Source organism: Canis lupus, chromosome 4, assembly GCF_048164855.1.
Source record: "Canis lupus baileyi chromosome 4, mCanLup2.hap1, whole genome shotgun sequence".
Taxonomy (NCBI): Eukaryota; Metazoa; Chordata; class Mammalia; order Carnivora; family Canidae; genus Canis; species Canis lupus.
This window is the reverse complement of record NC_132841.1, coordinates 29,961,363-29,979,374: the sequence shown is the minus strand read 5'-3', so window position 1 is coordinate 29,979,374 and position 18,012 is coordinate 29,961,363. Positions and strand designations below refer to the sequence as shown.

At 57.8% G+C, this 18,012-nt stretch overlaps 1 protein-coding gene across 2 annotated transcripts in view; it reads right to left on the bottom strand.

The window, feature by feature from the left end:
- Positions 1 to 218: 218 nt before the first annotated feature.
- The window catches only part of ANXA11 (annexin A11), a 39,874-nt gene continuing 22,080 nt past the window's right edge, over positions 219 to 18,012 (bottom strand). For both annotated transcript variants that reach the window (XM_072823776.1, XM_072823777.1), the window contains exons 2-15: positions 16,705 to 16,767; positions 14,757 to 14,869; positions 13,509 to 13,901; positions 12,182 to 12,269; positions 11,843 to 11,937; positions 11,115 to 11,228; positions 9,333 to 9,423; positions 8,872 to 8,951; positions 8,680 to 8,736; positions 6,527 to 6,620; positions 3,789 to 3,884; positions 2,723 to 2,781; positions 2,407 to 2,529; positions 219 to 1,046 (exon numbers count right to left, since the gene is read on the bottom strand). In XM_072823776.1, coding sequence (XP_072679877.1) covers positions 987 to 1,046; positions 2,407 to 2,529; positions 2,723 to 2,781; positions 3,789 to 3,884; positions 6,527 to 6,620; positions 8,680 to 8,736; positions 8,872 to 8,951; positions 9,333 to 9,423; positions 11,115 to 11,228; positions 11,843 to 11,937; positions 12,182 to 12,269; positions 13,509 to 13,901; positions 14,757 to 14,869; positions 16,705 to 16,759 — 1,518 coding nt within the window. In that variant the 5' untranslated portion in view covers positions 16,760 to 16,767 and the 3' untranslated portion in view covers positions 219 to 986. The remainder of the gene's footprint in view (positions 1,047 to 2,406; positions 2,530 to 2,722; positions 2,782 to 3,788; positions 3,885 to 6,526; positions 6,621 to 8,679; positions 8,737 to 8,871; positions 8,952 to 9,332; positions 9,424 to 11,114; positions 11,229 to 11,842; positions 11,938 to 12,181; positions 12,270 to 13,508; positions 13,902 to 14,756; positions 14,870 to 16,704; positions 16,768 to 18,012) is intronic.

The following is an 18,012-nucleotide window of genomic DNA, read 5'->3' as shown; positions in this document are numbered from 1 at the left end:
CCTCGCATCCGACCACAACCCACCCTTCAGCATCTGGGCCCGAGCGTGGATTTCCAGAACCTCCCTTCTCATTCCTCTGCGAACGGCCACCTAACCTCACAGTTTCCCGAGCATAAGTCTCTACTTAAAGTCATAGAAATTTTCACTGGCTACTCAGGCCAGAACCCTGAGCTACAGGCAGAATCGAGAGGCCGAAGAAAACAAGCTGGCACCAGGGAAACATTTCCAAAACGTTCCAGAACTGGCTGACTTTAATTTCGAAAGTTTTTGGCTATTGACATTGGGGTTTAAGGCACATTCCAAATTACGAGAAGCCCTGTCACTGGCAGGGAGCTGGCTTTGTTCTCATGGTTTTGCGTGGAAGAGGGAACAGATGACTTTCTGGCCTTTTTCTTCTTCTTCTTCTTTTTTTTTTCCCTTTTCTAAGAAAACTCTAAGGAGTGAGTTTGGCAATAACAAAGCTGATGACACATTCTCACCAGACGCAAAGATTACCGTTAAAGGTCTTCCCTTTTACTCCTTACTGAGGACACGGTGCTCCCCCGCCAACCACTCTCACCTGAAATGTGTACGCAGCAAAGGCCTGTATGTGTCTGTCTGGCGAGGACTATTAAAAAAAAAAAGATGCTTCCGAATAAAAATATAGATTACGTGACTAATAGGAAGCCGAGACTCAGCCACAAGCAAAAGGGAATGACTGCACGAGTCAAGAGATAAAATGTCTACTTTAGCAGCAAGCGGCTGTGAGGGCTGGGGAGGAAGAGGCGCCCTGAGAGAGGGACCCAGATCCTACAGCACGAGCATGACGCACGGAGCAGGAGAGGAGGGCGGAGGAGGACGGGCCAGGCTCTACTGACGGACGGGCTGCACCGGGACACCTGGGGGGCTCTTTTGTGGATTTGTTAGGAACAGATGGACACTCTTTTGACCTTGTCCTGGCATTGCTGTTGCCGGCAGGTGGACGGAAGTGAGCCACCCGTCACAGCTCAGTCGTTGCCACCGCAGATCTTCAGCAGAATCTTCTGGTAATCCCCCGAAGTGTCTCCCTGGTTGCAGAAACAAGGAAGACATCAGTTAGGGGAGCCGTGGCGGGTTTCAGCCTCCTATTTCCTGATTTACTTCTGCCCCAAGCGCGCCTACAGGGAGGCAGGCCCAGTGGGGAGACGCACCCCTGCGCAGTCCCGGGGCGGGAAGGCCCACACACCCGGCGCCACGGGGCCCCCACGTAGTGCGGTGTGGTTCAGGCTCCCTAGCCCGCTGCTGAGAAAGACAACTGTGCTCACCCCAATGATCAAAGTCAGACCTTTAAACAATAAAAACCCTTCACTCAGGGCGAACTCGTGGTAGTCTTTTCCCTGTGCGTTTTCATTGCGCTGCATTGAGACTGCGCGTGATGCACTGCCACGGGCGCTCTGGGGTGAGCCTACCGTGACAGGATTATCTGGGCGTCGCAGCTCACCCCAGCCTCTCCTCCCCCTGACCCTGTTGCACTCACATAGAAGAGATGAACACACTTACCTAACTTCTTTTAAAATATATATGTATTTCTTTATTTTAAATAATTTTATGTAGGGTTTTTTTTTTTTTTAAGTCAGCTCTAGGCCCAACATGGGGCTTGAGTCACACGCTCTGCCGACGAGCCGGCCAGGCGCCCCACTCTTAGCTAACTCCTGATTGTTTCCTTCCACCATGACCTTCCTCGGAGGCGAGGCCTACGGCTCCTGGTCAAGTTACTCCACCTCTTCATCAACAGTATCGGCTTTACAGCCAGAAGATGGAGATCGGCTGTTCTCAGTGACAGGCCCAACGTCAAATCTGAGGGAGTCTGGAATCAGAACCTGGTTGCGGTGACTTTGGCTTCAAGGCTCACCCAAATTTGGACTTTAACGGTCAGAAGGAATTCATCTTGTCAGACCGGCCCTGGCATGCGGTGATACCTCGTTCAAGGCCCCCTGAACTCCTGAGCGAGTACGACTGTTCTCCCTGCCTTGGGGATGATGGAGCTGGGGTTCAGGGAGGGTGAGGAAGGGCTCGAGGTCACACAGTTAGCAAGTGGAAGAGCCAGGCGGGACTCCAGGCCTGTGACCCCAGCGCCCTCGCAGTCAAGAGCTTCCTACGCTGCCTCTGCTGTGAGGCTGGGTGACGGAGGTTCCAGGGAACCTCGGGACGGGTGTCCTCACCGACCTGTCACAGACTCACAGGGTGACCGAGGACCAAGGTGGGGAGGCCCTGCAGGGTCAAGACCCAGCCTGCCCTCAGCTGCTTACAAGAGTCTGGGGGCAACTGGGCAAAAAGCTGAAGTCGAGGAGAGCACATATGGAGCCCATGGGCATAGAGGCCCGGAGTTCTGAGCAGGGAGGTACAGGGGACCACAGGGGTGGCCCGGGGGACCCCAGAGGGATGTACCGAGATGTCGTGGTACAGCGACTTGCCGTACAGCCGCTTATACTCCATTCTGATGTCCAGGAGGTCGATCTCACTGCGAGACACCATGATGCGAATCAGGGTCCGGTCCTTCGTTCCCGCTCCCTGAAGAGAGTCCACCAAGGGCATGAGCAACGGGCCTCCTTACTGTCCCACCTTCCCGCCCATGGCCCTCTGTCTGCTTGGCTGGCAGCTGGCTTTCCTCATGCCTTCTGCCCTAGGCAAGGTCCTGCTCACACGTGGGGCTGAGACCTGCCCCCACCCCCTGCCAAGACCCCTGCATGTGGGAGGCACGTACCCTCATGGCCTTGTTGAGCCTCTCGGCAAAGAAGGCTGGAGTATTCTTGAGACATTTCACTAGGAGAGAGAAACAGAGCATAACTCGATCTGCAGGAAACTCTCAGTCCAAGGGGCCATTGGGAGAACGAGTGTCCTCGGAGGAGGCTGCACGTGAAACATCCACCTTCCTCTCTGCATTCTCCTCCCGGCTCAATTATCTGTGACCTTGGCTCTGGCTCTTTGGAACAGAAACACGCTGAGCCTGGACCCCAACCTCAACCTCCTCCCTGTCAACAATGTGGTGAAAGGAGCCACGCAGGGGGAGAAATCTGGCCGGTGGCAAGGAACCGTGTTCTATACACAGGGCAAGCTAGGGACTGTGACCCCCACGGACAGGGAACGGCTGAGTGGGGTGAATGCCTCAGGCCACGATCCCTGTATCATGGGAGGACACGCAGGGAAACGAGGAGGACTCATCATCTGCCCCAGCGAGAGTCCCAGGAAAAGCGCAGCAAAAGACGGGCATGCTGTGACCTTCCCACAGGGCACAGAGAGGCAGCGAGGCCTCCGCCGGCGGGCCAAGCCCTCACAGGGGCGGCTGTGGGGCCCGTGAGGCCCTGCTGCAGAGGGCACCGGCGCTGCAAGGGGCGCCCCTCTGTTCCAGGAGCTCCGCCAGCTTTCCTTAGCAAGGGCCTGTTTTGCTGTTGCAAGTAGAAATCTTTCCACGTGTTTCCATCACAAACATCTGACAACTGCCTGCAGGGATGTATTTTTGGAGGAAACTTGGCAGGATATGAGTCATCTTCCTCCGGGGGAGCAGCTGGCTGCCCTCCCACTGGTGCCCACACTGCTGCTCCCTTCCCCAGGGTGGCGCTTGAAATAGAAACCAGACACCTCCAGGGCAGCTGGGAGGTACAGCGCCGCCGCCTGGGCAGCAGGCGGGTTTCCCACCACTGAGGCACAGGGCTTGGCGTCTGTGTGTTCGCTGCACTGCCCCACAGCCGGACGGTGGTGAGCACCCGGAGAACGGACAGTGCACCCCGGCCCCAGGCGCGCAGGCGGCAAGGCAGGCCCGAGACGCCTACCCACGGCCAGCATGCCCTGCTCCAGGTCCCCGGACATCTCCCGGCAGATGCTCTTCTCAATGTCGCGACCTGTCATCCGCTGATACTCGTTGAAAACTAGTGGGAAGAGAGAAGGGACAAGTTACTGACTGAATTCTGTCCCCACAGAGTCACCTCAGATAGTGACTGTTTTGCACATACAGCCTCTAAAGAGGTGATCCGGTTAAAACGATGGGTCCTGATCCAATCTGACCAGTGTCCTTGTAAGAAGAGATCTGGACACACATGGGGATGCCAGGGACGCACACACAGGGGACGTGCCTGTTAGACATGGCGAGCAGCTGGCCACCCCGCAAGCCGGGGGCAGGCCTCAAAGACACGAATCCCACCCGCGCCTCGGTGTTGGCCTCCTAGCCCCCAGCACGGGGAGAAAATAAGCATCTGTCGTGCACGTCACCCGGCTGCACGTTACCCGGCCCGGGGTACTTTGCTGTGGCCCCGAGCAAACCAACACAGGACACACGGTGAGGAGGCCTCCCACCGTCGCTCACTGTACCCCACGTGGCCCTACTGACCGGGCCCAGCCGGCTCTCACGTCAGGCAGGTTGTTCACCGCGCTCCTGGCAGCTCAGGCTCGCCCAGGTCATGCCTCGATACCCCACCCAGCACCCTCCACACATGGCGACAGGATTTGCGTTCTTCTCAGACCCCCTCACTTCCGGCCCGTGCCCACCCACGTTCCTTCTCCACCGTTCCACGGGTCTGTGTTGCCTATCGGTCTGTGTGCTGACACCCATCGGGCCCCCATGGCAGCTGGACTCCAGGCTGCTCGCGAGGCAGGCAGCATAGGGGTCCCTCCGAGTCCTAGCTGCAGCTCTGACCCCAGATGTAAACCTGCTTCCCCTGCCTGGGGCTCAGTTTCTGCCACTGCTCCCCGAACTTCTGCTATCTGCATGGCAGTGTCATGGTTTCTGCTGCATCTCTAGGAGCCTCATCCCTTAGTGTTTTCTTCAGATCACCTCCTTTGCTTTTCTCTTTAGTAATAATACTTGAGAAACCACAGCTTTGAGGAGTGACTTCTATAGTCTCTACTCATTAAATAATGACTAAGATGGGAATGTGTTCACTCACTGCAGTGTGGCTGGAGACCAAGACGTGCTCTGGAGCTTCCAGCTGGGTGACCTGACTTCCCAGCTGCCCGGCCCCCAGCCCCCGCCGCTCCCTCAGCCTAACGGGAGCTCGCAAGCGCCTGCCGGGTGCAGCACGGCCTCAGTGCTCGCACAGAACAGGTGCACAGGTGTCTGGCTCTCCCCTCCGCACCGTGATGCTCAGTGCACTGTCATTGTCATCGCCTCACGTGCTAGCCTTTCCCTTCCTCTGGCTCCTTGGTCTCCTGTGCCGGCCAGGGCCCTGAGCAACACGGGATCTCTCCAGTTTCCCTCCCGAGGGAACTTCTTATGGTCCCAAGGCCCCAGACACCAATGACCCAACCAGAGCTCCCGAGCTTCCATCTGCAGCCCAGACTTCTCCTGACCTCTGGAGTCCTAAACCCAGCTGCCCACCTGGACTCTCTAGCCCAAACCTCCCGATTCTCTCCCCCTAAGCCAGCTCCATCCACAGCTTCCTGACTTCAGGAGGGACGGATTCCCCTCCTCTGCCAGCCCGGCTGGGAGACAAGCTCGTGTTATCCTCCACCTCACACCCCACGTCCAAGCATCAGCAAGCAGGCCCGGAATCGGCCCCTCCTGCCTGCGACCCCTGCTACTGGGTCCAGGCCACCAGCCTCTCCCCGGCACCACTGAGGCAGCCTCCCAGATGCTCTCCTGCTCCACAACTGAACCCTCCACCCTTTACAACACAACAGCCAACAACATGTAAAATCTAAGTGAAATCACATCCCCCGACCAACCAGAGCCCTCCAGTGCCTCCTGGTTTTACTCAGGATGAAAACCCAAGTCTGTGCAATTGTCCACAAGGCCACCCACCATCTCTCGCCTCCTCCAGTTCTCACTCACGCCACCCGCCCCAGCCTCACCGACCCCCTTTGCTATTTCTCAGTCGTGCTGGGAACCCCCTGCCCCCCTGCTCAGGGCCTTTGCACGTGCAGCTCTCTCATGTTTTCAACTCAAACACCATTAGCTCAGCAAGGACCACCCCAAGCACCATCCCTAGCACCATCCCTGACCCCTGTGCCACTCCCTAACCGTTTCTAACTTTACTGTCTCTCAACAAGGGATTTACCATCTGGCACAGATTTTACTTAATTTTTGTTTACTGCCTGTCTCCCAGAACAAGGATGTGAGCCTCAGGACAGCGGAGATTCCATAATGCTCTTCCCCATGTCCACTCCTGGCCCTGGCACTTGGCAGGAGCTTGGTTTACAGATCCTGAATGACTAAACAATGTACTTCTGTACAATGTAGGATGGGTTGTTGTGCTCATGTCTGTCTGCTGCACTTTGTACGGCGCTGGATCAGGTGCTCTTGAAGGCTCTCTCAACTCTGATTTCCACATTCTGGTGGATAAGGACAGCAGCGGGAGGAGGCGGCCACTTCTCTCACACCTTCCTTTGCTTTCGCCCAGAACCAGATGCACAGAAAAACTCGAGAAACCCGCTGCTAAGATCTTTTACATCACCACCAGGGGGCTCTTTCAAGGAAGAGTAAACCCCACCCCAGACTTGCAAACTGCCAAGTCTCCCCATCATACCTCATCTGCCCTCATTTATCTGCCCCCAGGGCGGCTGGGGCCCACCTTACCTGCCACCAGGTGGGCCCGGCTCCGGGAGCACAGAATTGCGTTGAACTTGGACTCATCTGTTCCCAGGCGGTTCTCCCCAGCCGCATACAGTTCCTGGACAGAGGGGAAGACGGGTATACAGTGCAGGCCTCGCCCCAGAGACCAGGCCCAGGCCACCTAGGTCAGCCCTGCAGGCCCACCAAGGAGGGAAGCGGGACCAGTGCCCTGGCTGTGCTCCAAGCACCATGCAGAACCAGACACCATCCACACATCTTGCTAGGTAACACAGGATTCTGAGGCAGGGTGGGTGTGCGGGGTGGGGGACGGGGATGGGACACTCAGGACCAGGAGAACCCAGGCCAACTGAGGCCAGGACAGGAACCCAGAGAGGAGGCAGCAGGCGATGGGGAGGGGAGCACAAAACAGGGGCTGGGCCGGAGTCCTAGCTCTGCTGCCAACTTGCCACAGGACCCCCGCTTGGAGCCCCACTTCATCTCTGAAATGTGAAGGTCAGATTAGATTCAAGGTCACACACTTGAAGGCCTAAAGGGGTTAGCTGGGGAGCTGAAATGAGGGAAATAGGCCAGCATAAGGCCAGAGGGCGGTGCGGGTGAAGGGTAAGCACGCGCAGGGGTGATTACTTCTCAGCACCTGCCAGGCACTTTCGTAGAGGAGCACAGACCCACAGTTGCCCGAAATCCAGATTTCTATGTAAAATTTCCCAATCTTTGTAAGGAGTGTCCCTATCCATAGGGGCAACAAACGATGACAATGAACACCATGACGACGAACAGACTATAATTGTGGACGTGGGACAGCACGTAGCGGGCACTTCCCCAGTGCCCCTGTGTATACCAGCACGGTGTTTGCCAGTGGGCAGGATTCGCACTTGCCTATCACATTTTTGCAAGTCTGAGCCCCAACTATTTGCCAATTTGCCACCCTGGCACCAGATGGCTCAGAAGTGCTCTCCAGGCCTCAGGCAGTGGCTCTTAGATCTCAAGGCACTGATGGCCAGGGGAGGAGGGCAGCCACCGGGGGCTTAGAGATCCCAAGGTCAAGGTCCACACCTGAGACAACAGAGAAGTGGACACAAAACCTTGAGAGTGAGGCAGCATCTTCCTCGGCCAGGGAACAGCCCGGCCTGTCTAGCAGACGGGGAAGCGGAGACAGCATTCCCACCGGGGCGAGGACCAGGGCTGCTGGGACCCTGGGGATGCCCAGCCCTGAGTCCAGACACGGGAGCAGATGCCTCAGGCCAGGGAGCTGCAAAGGCAGACCTCAAAGGAGGGCCTCTGGGGTGCTGCTGGGGCCCATGGAACAAGCCCGGAGTCTGGGCCCTGATCCAGTCCCTGCCTCCAGGTTCCTCCATGCACAACGCTCTACCTTTCTGAGCCTCAGTTTCCCCATTTGGAAAGGAAACGGACCAGCCCAGAAAAGCAGCTGTCTTCCAGCCCTAAAAAGAGGGACGTCCACAGAGGTCCCGTCTGCCTCCCAGACGGCAGAGATAAGGCGACTGCTCGCAGCTCCTGGCGAATGCCGGGCTGGGGGCTGCAGGAGCGACAGAGGCAGAGGACAGGCCTCGCTGGCTCCATCCCACCAGGAAGCTGTGGCTCTCTCCGGCCAGACTGCTGCGGTCTGAGTTCATTAGTGGGAAACCCAAGCTCCTCTAGGGAGGTGCTCAGATGGTCCGTCAAAGAGATGGAACGGTGAGAGACCTTTGCCTACAGTCTACAGTCAGGCCCAGCCGGGCCGAGGGCAGAATCTAAGGCCATGTAACTAAAGTGACAGCTGGTTTCTGGGCTCTGACCTTCAAAAGCCTAACGGGCAAGTGTAGAGTCTGCCCACCTGCAAACACAAGGACAGTCACAACCGAATGCAGGAGGAGGACCAGGTCATGTGAAACCCCACATCCATAATCCCCTACCGACTCGTGTCATATTGACTGTCACCCAGGTTCACGCCAAGGGGGAGTCAGAAGCCTACAGAGGCTGCAGGACGCTCCTGGCCGCATGGCTGGTAAGCAGCAGAGCCCATCGAGACTCACAGCATCCGGAACCTGCTCCTTATCACTTGCTCTTCCCACCCCAGAGCTCCTCCCTCGTGGAGCAAGAAAGTGGGGGTGCCCCCTGACTTGGGAAGCCCAAGTGGGGCATCTGGCCATCACACCCACCTGGGCGTCCCTCTGCACCAGCGTCATGTCCACGTTGGTGCTCTCATCCCGGTTTCCCTGAAAGGAAGCAGGCGGTATGGTCAAGGCTGCTGCCTGAGTTGCGGGGCCTCCTCCGTCCCCCTGCCTTTTCCTCAGAGCTCAGGGATCCACCCCTCTCTGCTCTGAGCCCCAGCTCTGCCTTGGTAGAGGTACCTGAGACAGAGAGATGAGGAGCCGCTGAAAGTGCCCTGACGTGTCGCTTCGGATAGCCTCCTCCAGGGTCTTTTTGAATTCTGAAAAGGAGACAAGGGGAAGGCCCACTCTGCAGCCAGTCAGCAGCAGACACAGGAAGGAGAAGGGCCCGAAGCCCCAGGTGCGATGAGACAGGTGCTCCACACGCCCTCCAGGGACACAGGGGCTGTGACTTCCAGGCCGACCTGGCCTCTGTCAGGCTCGGCGGAGCCACACCCCTCACCCCTCCCTTACCGTAGTCACCTGCCCCGTGTGTCAACAGCAGGCAGGGCTGGGTCAGGGATCAAAGCCCCGCGTGTTGGGGGTGGCAGGAGATGAGGTGATAAGAAGGCCAGGAAGGTCTACGAGGCCGTGGGAGAGGGTGCGGCCAAGGCCAAAAAAGCACTGGAGTCTGGAGGGCTGAGGCCAGACGCCAGCCTCACCTGTTTTGTAGGCTCTGCTTAACTCCCGGATGTGCTCGTTGCTGCGGGAGGCCAAGATCTCGATCAAGCAGGCTTCGTCAGTGCCGGCCCCCTAAGGTGGCAGAGAACACAAACCGCGGCTCCTCACCGGCACCCTGGGAAGAGCGCGGGTGCCCTGTGCCCCGGCAGGAACCCCGCCGTAGCGGCTGCCAACCCAGGTACGCGCCCCCCGCGGGACAGCAGCTGCTCCCTGGGCCCCGGGCAGCCAGGCTCCCTTCCAGCGCCCCAGGCCCGGGCCGGTCCCAGATAGTGGCGGTGACGTGGTGACCAACTGAGGTCACACGAAGGACCAGGCCCATTCCCCCACCGGGGAACTGAGCATCAGAGAGGTGTAGCGACTTGTCCGAGGCCATACAGTAAACCCGGATCTGTTTTATTCCAAGTTCAGCTCATGAATGAGACAAGACACAACTGAAAAACGGGTATGAAGCCAGAGTAGCAGTGTGGACGCGTGAGAGCCGTGGACTGGACTGCGGAGTGTCTGAAGACACCCAGGGGCAGCGCCAGCGAGGCCGAGAGAGGGCCACGTGGTAGAGGACGCAGGCAGCACCCGGCGGCTAGGCTGGCTTGAACCCGGGCACCGGCCTTCACGTCTCTGCGCTGCTACCACCACCCCCCGGAAAGCCCTGAGGACTAAGGGTGATGCGCGTGAAGCACTCAGAACAGTACGGTCCCCTAAGAAGCACAGCACGGGGTGGCTACTGTCACGATGACCACAACTGTTAGGGTCCTCGGGGCACCAAGAGCTTCTGTTCCCCACCTTGCTCAGTGCTCACCACACAAGGAGCGTCCACATTCCCATACGGATGCCCAGTGACAGAGGACCCCAGACCTGTGCTGTTTCTGTTTCCTAAGCCATCCCCTCGTGAAGCCAGCGGGGGGCGTCCAGGGGTCAGGGGGCCACTCCCTGGGTGCCGTCCCAGCTGCCCCCTGCCCCTCCCGGGAGGAGGGCATGTCTGAGGGTTTCCGCAGGAAAAGTCACTGTGCCTATCAGGCCTCTGAAAAATGACGGATTCCTTCTGGAGCACCTGTTCGATTCAGAGGGGTTTCCCCCTTCTGTGGGGGCTGCCCCCCTCCCATCCGCAGGACACCTGCTGTGGGGCCCGGGAGCCACAGGACCGTATGGAAGGTACAGGATCCTCCCCTTGGTCACAAGTGACTGGACTGAGGACAGTCAGAGTCTGCTTCTATTTGGAATCTGGACTGAGGGACAGGTCTTCTCCGTGGCTGATTCTCTGGAGAAGTAAATGGACGGGGGTCCACAGGGATCCTCTGCCCCCTGAGGGCAGAACAAAGTGGGCACTCGGGAAGGAGCAGAGACGAGAGCAATCCTGCCTGTGCCCGGCCCTCCTCAAGCCAGACAGCTCTCCTTTCTCCTCAAAGCCAATTCTGCACCTCGGTTTTCCTGAAAGCCCTCCAGAGTGTTTCTGTTGTGCGCTAATACAGAGTCCTAGATGAAGGAGGATCATACCACCCGCGGCCCCGTACCCCTCTTCCATCACCATGTCACCACCAGCCTCCTCTACCACGCAGCTGCCATGCTTTTAGGACGGACAGGTTCAGATGCCTGCTGATGATGAAGGACACCTGTTTTGCCTCTTCCAACCTGGGAGGGTCCAGGGACCACACTTACAACAGCAGCTAATGAACAGGTTAAGCCCCACCGTGCAGTTCAGGACTTTCTCTGGCCTGCCCGTCCACGTGAGCAAACGAACACACGCATCAACACAAACGTGCACGCACCTTGATGGCATCCTTTATCTCATAAACATCGAAGAGGACGGGGGTCTTCATTAGAGCCAAGATTGTCTTCTCAAAGTTTCCTGACAGTTCAGATTTCAGGTCTTTGATCAAATCCTGATCGAATATTCAAACAGACAGACTTATTTGAGAATCTATAGGAGGTGGATTCTCACCTAACTGGGACAATATCCCAGATCTGAGGACCAGCAGCAGCACCGCATCAGCCAGGGGCTGGCAGGAAAGCCAAATCTCAGCCAGCCCAGACATGCAGAGCTGGCCTGCGATCAGCTCAGCTTCCAGGGGGCCCGTGGGGTACCCAAGCTGGAGAAGCACTGGCTTGGGACACCAGTCTGTTCAACTCACCCAGTGTTTTACCTAAGGTTCACAAGTCCAGAGGTTCAAAATACATCCCCTTGCATTTATGCACAACTGAGAGACTTTTCCTTCAAAGCTCCTCTACCAGCGACACCTCCTAAGGTGGTCGTGGAGAGGGCAGGGATTAACAGCCTGGGTCCCGGGGAGGAAAAACCAGCCGGGTGGGAGTGAGCATCTTTTGTGCTAGGGGATGCTGTCGGCCAGGAGGCCACTGCTGGGTGGGCGGCAGGAAATGCCCTCATGGGCCTTAATGCGAAGCCAGGAGACCTGGGCTCACTGGCACCAAAGAAAAGCAGGGGTGAGTGGGGCTGTGCTAGAGGATGTGCCTCAGTTCCCTTTCCTCCCCTACTCACCTTGCCATAAGCAGTCTTGAAGGACAGGAGGATCTGCTGCCGCTGCTTGTTGGAGCGGCTCCCCAGGCAGTCGATGATGGCCTGCTCGTCGGTCCCTGTGGGAAGAAGCAGTGGATGAGGCAGGGCTGGGGGCGTGGGGATGCACTGTGCTGGCAGCTTCCCTGGCCCGGGCCCTCCCATTCTCCTGGGCATCTCACCTGCCCGCCCACATCTACGTCCTCTTCCACCACCACCACCAGGACCTGGGTCCCTCCTCCCAGAAACCCTGCACGGAGCCACCATGGAACTGCCTGGCGGTCCGGGGAGTACTTAGGACCTGAGCCACCGGGGGTCCCTCACCAAAGCCCTTCATAGCTTTCCGCAGGACCTCAGCATCTCGCAAGGGGTCAAAGCCAGGAGCATCTGTGATGGTGCCTCGGTTTCCAAACTGCTCGGACAAACAGACTCAGGTGAGATGTCGTTTCCCCCCAAGTGCAAGACTTCCCCACCCCAGGCTCTGAACGTGACCTTTTTACTACACGCTGGGGTACCTGAAGGAGACAGCAATGAATAATTGAGCGAGCCCACTGTGACCATGACAGGTCCTCATGTTCTGGTGCTGAGGCAGAAGCCTGGTTCGTGGCTAGAAGCATCTCTGAGTCCTAATGCTAAAAATCTGCCCTATGTCCAGGTCCTCCAGGACCGGGCCTGGGTTCCTGATGGGGGGGGCGGGCGTGGGAGCCTCACGGCCCTAGCACATGTGAGCACATATTAGAGCCGTCCTAGCAGGGTCTGGGTAGTCCATGGAGCACCTCTGAGCAAACGAGAAATAGGTGCTCCCTCCAGAAATGCAGGTGTCCGGCCTTTACCATGGTTCACACCACCTGACTACTCCCGAACTCACACTGCTTTTCCTGGCACTGGCAGCTGCACTCCCCAGCAAATAAGGGATCCGGTCTAAGTGGTCTCCTGGTGGATTAGCTTCTGGGACTACTGGTGTTCACAGAGTTGAGGAGAGAAGCTCAGAGAAGGGCTGAGGGGGAAGGCAGAGGAAAGATAGAGACTAGGGCAGGGGTAGGGGAGAGTGGTGGCAGGGAGGAGAGGGACCCTCGGGCTAATTATAGTAGTTGAGCACATACCACTAGCCCTGTGCTTGGCTGGCTTGGCCATGTAACCATGACAATGAATTCTAGGCACTGCAAACAAGAAATGCTCTCCAAAATGAGCCGAGAGCGGCCCCGAAGGAACTGCCAACAATCTTCCCTAGCCAAGGGAGGTTTCCAGAACCCTCCAAGACCAGCCTGAGAGGCACCTGTGGGAATGAAGTCTAAGCCCCATTGGGCACAAGGCCTGAGGCCAGGGGGCTGGGCAGTTCCTACAAAGCACAGGGCCAAGGAGGTAAATGACACGGGAGGAATGACGAGTACCCTGAAACGTTCAGATCCAACGTGCACATGGAACATCTAAACAAACTGCGAGAAACAAGGCAGCTCCTTAAGGTCCCTAAGAACACAAAGCAGGGGTGGGGAACCTGAGAGAAAGCAACTCTGTTACAACAGGAAGTGACAGAGGGAGGACGGAGCCTTTCTCCGTCCGCTGCACCCTCCCTGGCCTTGCTGGCAGAGGACACAAGGCCACGAATCTCAGGCCTTTGGGACACGAAGGGCAGTGCAGGGCGGGCACTCACCCGGGCTGGAGGCACAGCAGGGGTGACGGTCCCGGACCCCAGGTATCCTGGGTAGCTTGGCACTGGCTGCTGCTGCTGCCCAGGAGGTGGCATTGGCGGCTGCCCAGGGTAGGTCATTGGTGGCTGTCCGGGGTAGGGCCCTGGGGGCTGCTGTCCAGGGGGCGGCATGGGCTGGCCTGGCACAGGGGCCCCTGGGTATGGCGGGTATGAAGGCATCCCAGAGGGCGGGTTCCCTCCAGGGGGCGGATACATTCCATACGGAGGAACAGGCTGCTGGGCGGAAGGGGGCTGCCCAAAACCCCCAGGGGGCATGGGAGGGTAACCCCCGCCGGGGGCCCCAGGGTATAGGTTTGGCACGTTGGCTCCTCCGAATGTCCCGGACATGTTGGATGCCTGAAAGTGCACAAAGCAAGCCTAAGATGAACGGCCCCTGAGGAACATGGCCACACCCTGTCCATCTGTCCTTCCCTGACCCGAGCCCTGCAGCACAGAGTCCGAGCATCCCTGGCTTCTCAGCGAGGCCCAACCTCGTCACCCAACCCAAAACTACTGTGCCCTGTCCCCTCTACCTGCACTCCTGGCCTTTTTATCTGCCCTCAGGCACCTATTTGTCCTATTGCCACAGTTTTACTAATGGCAACTGTCTGCTTCCCAGGAGAGAAGAAATTCAGGGCTGAGATTTTGGTTTGTTGTGTGCACATATGCCTGGTGCCTAGAGCAAGCCGGGCACAAATGAGGCCGCGGACTGGCTGCACAGCTGACAGAGAGCAAGCATTTGTTCTTAGGTGATAAAATATATTATTTTACAAGCCAATTAACAAATAGAAGTAGCATGTCTGCCTACGCTCCCAGGCACCCGCTCCCAGGCCCGAGCAGATAGTCATCCACACACACACACACACACACACAATACGCACATGCACGTGCACTGGCACACAACACACGCGCACACACAGACCCTCACCTCTCTCCTCACCCTATGCTGAGCTCACATCAAAGGTGCACAATACATAATCTATGAAGGCACCACCCCCATCCTATTCAGAGCTGAAAGGAAACCCAATGTGCACCCCTTTTACAGAGGATGGTGGGCAGAGCCCTGACGAGACCCCTCAGCAGCCCGATACTCGGTGCCCGCAGGTACAAACACGGAGACGCCTCTGAAGCCACCGAGGCCAGCAGCCTTCGTCCCTCCGGCCATGCAGGAGTGACCCCCAGGGGCAGCCCCAGCAGGGGCGCTGGACTCACCATTCCCGAGAGGTAGTCCTGGTTGAACTGCCCTGCGTAGTTGGCCATGTTATCCAGCCCGATGGGGGGCATGCTGGGTGGGGGGTAGCCAGCACCTCCCCAGGCACCGCCACCTGAAAGCAACACCAAGCCCTTCAGTGCTGTGCCAGCACTCCCCGCGGGGAAAGGCACAGCATCAAGCTCTCGGGTGCTCAGGAGGGGAGGCCAAGCAGGGCCTCGTGGACACCGCTACAGACCCCATGGAAAACGGGCAAGAAACTTGAACCCAATCCTGCTGCCAAAGGAAGAGAAGAGCAGGAACCTTCCTCTTCTTCCAGAGAGGAAGGTGGGGTTCAGCAAACACTCGCACGTATTACCTCTATGGGATAAAGGAGGTAGACAGGCCAAGGACAGAACTGCCCTGCTGGGCTCACCATCATGGAACGGGAATACAGACATAAAAACAGGTGTCATTTGGGGACAGCGTGCTGACCCAGGACAGCAGTAAGCTCAGACCACCCAGAGAACCCACAGTGAGGCAAAAGCGTGGCAGGTTAGGGTGGGTGTCCTGCTGACCAGGTTGTTTGCAATCACGGTCTGTGAAGGGCAGGGAGACGAGGACGACAGGGTGGAGGGAGACGGGGCTGGGTCACACACACTGACACACATCTCTACAAGGGGGGCAGCTGGGGAACAGCAGTAAAAAGCCCCAGCTCTGAACCCAGAGGGACCCGGTGTGTGCCCTGCGGCGAGGCACTCAGCCCCTCTAGTTCAGCGTCCTCAGCTGCCATGAGGGGTAATAATTAGTTTGCCTCAAACTGGGTGAGGACGAAGGCCTACCGCCTGTGCGGGGCTCCCATGGTGCAGTGGGCACTGGGATAAGTGGCGAGGCAGCTAGCATCGCTGTGTGGGCCGTTGGCCTGTTAGATGCCTTTCTGACCAGGGCAGTGAAAGACCCTGAGGATGGAATCACCAGCCTGCTCGCTCTCTGCTGCCTGGTGTGGTGGAGGTGGTGGTGGCAGTGCCAGGACACACCGTAGGTCCCTACCGGGGAGAGGACCAACCGCGAGGTCAACACTGACAGACCTGGGCTTGGCCTTGTTCAGAGGGCAATGATGGTGGCCGAGCCACCTCCCTGCTCCAGACCTGTTCTCTACCTGTTGAATGGCAAGGTGGGCACCAATGACCTGCAGGGTCATGAGTGCTCAGACTCAAGGACCTTTGCTCTGGGAAATGAATGTGCCCACAGGTCTCATGGAGTGAGGGGAGCGCGGCTCAGGCAACCTCAGGATGACCAGCCTGTAATGATCCTCTCGTCTCCCCCGCTACCATGGGGACCCAGTATCATTTCAGGAACCTAGGAGGGGCCAAGGCCAGAGAAGCTGATTTCTAAGCATGAAGCGATGTGCTGTAGGTGGGGCCGGGATCTGATGGCCTGACTGTGGGTGCAGCCCCAGTGCTATCAGCCCACAGCTTCTGGCAGCTGCAGCAGGAACATGTGACCCTTGGCGACTGCCTCCACTTCCTCCTGTGGCTGGGGGGAACCCTGCTGCTGCAAAACCATGCAGCTCAAGCTCAGGGTAGGAGAAGTAATGGAAGGGCAGTCGTCACCTAACAGTGCTTTGGACGACAGTGCCAAGGGCTTTACTTGGCTATCTTAGTATCTGGGGCAACCCGGTGAGGGAGAGATACCTGAAACCATTTGCAAAGAAGAAAACAGAGTCCCAGAGCAAAGAAGGCATTTGCCTGCTGCTATCAGCTAAGAAAGCAAGAAACTGGGTCCTGGACTTGCCTTGGCTTCAAATCCAGGCCTTTCCTGGACCCTGGGTCCAGGATTTTCTCCAGCTCCTCCCCATGTACCCCTCAGGGTAGAGAGAGGACTGGAAAGCACTGTTACTCTCTCCCTGTCTGCTCCTGGACATTGAGCAGAGAGGACGTTCCCTCCCCGGCCCACCCCAGCCCCTCTCACCTGGTGCAGCTGGGGGGTAGCCTCCTGCGGGCGGAGGATAGCCTGGGTAGCTCATGGTCCGATCTGAAAGGGAAGAGGAAAACATGCTCAGCCTCTGCCAGGAGCTCCTACCAGCCACAAGCCAGGCCCCTGCAGGGGGACAGGCTGCATCAAGCCTGACCGGGACCAACCCAAGTGACCGTCCATGTCTGCTAGGCCCCCAGCTAGAGACGACAAACAGGGGCAGGCCCATGCCCATGTCCATGTGCACCACACCCGTAGTTGTGTTTCTCTGCAGACCCCCATCCCTCCACGCTTCACTCTCCCTCTGCTGACACAGGATTCCACGCACGTGGAGCTCAGAGGCGAGCATGCACTGCCTCATTCTCAGGGGCCCAGATCTATTTGTCTTTATTTTCCAGTGTCTTTGTCTCCATCCAGCCAGAGCCCAGTCTATAGACCCCAAGCTATCCACAGTGGCCTCCGACCATAGTGGATCTGCCCCCGAGCTACATTTTTCATTCTCCAACCTCTGGCTCATCAGACATGGGAATGTGGCAGGAGATCACCAGTCCTAGAGACAAGGGACCTCAGGAGCGCTCATGTGATCCAGGATGGGGAATGAGGGCAAGTGAGGTGGCTGGAGCTCGGAAAGGGTAAGTGACTTGCAGATCAGGAGTAGGGAAGGAGAAAGGCCTGGAATCCAGGGCTCTTGCCTGTTGGTGCAGGGTGGGATAGCTGCTCTCACAAAGTCCCTCTGTCTACAGATCCCTCTGCCATGCCCCATGCCAGTTAAACTGCCTGGAGGGACCCAGACCTGCTGCGACCCGAGCCACTCAGACTGTCATGCAACCTACTTCCTTTTGCTCATCAGTGGCTGCTGCAGTCTGCAGAGGCGTCCAGTGACAGGTGAGGATGTCAGGAGACCCGCAGGCCCCCTTAAACCATTACACCTGCTGACCCCAGGTGACCTGCTCCCTGTGGTGCATCAGGCCCCAACCTAGTTTTCAAGGTGCAATGTGTGCATCAGAACTGCCATAAGGGCCTGTTAAACACACGGCTGGGCTCCACTGAGGTTTGAGTCCATAGAACCAGAAGCTGCATTTCTAACTCATTTCCAGGTGATGCTGCTGGTGCAGGGACCCCACTTTGAGAACTACTGCTCTCGATGCCACCATTCACCTGTAAGATTTGAGTTGCCCTTCACAGCTACAGTGGGGGTCTGCGCCTGCTGTTTGCAAGGAGGCTGAAGGGCTTCCTTAAGGTGCCACACTGGTCCCCACAGGGCCCACTGAATGAGGGCGTGGGGTTCTGTTTGGGCCAGTGTAT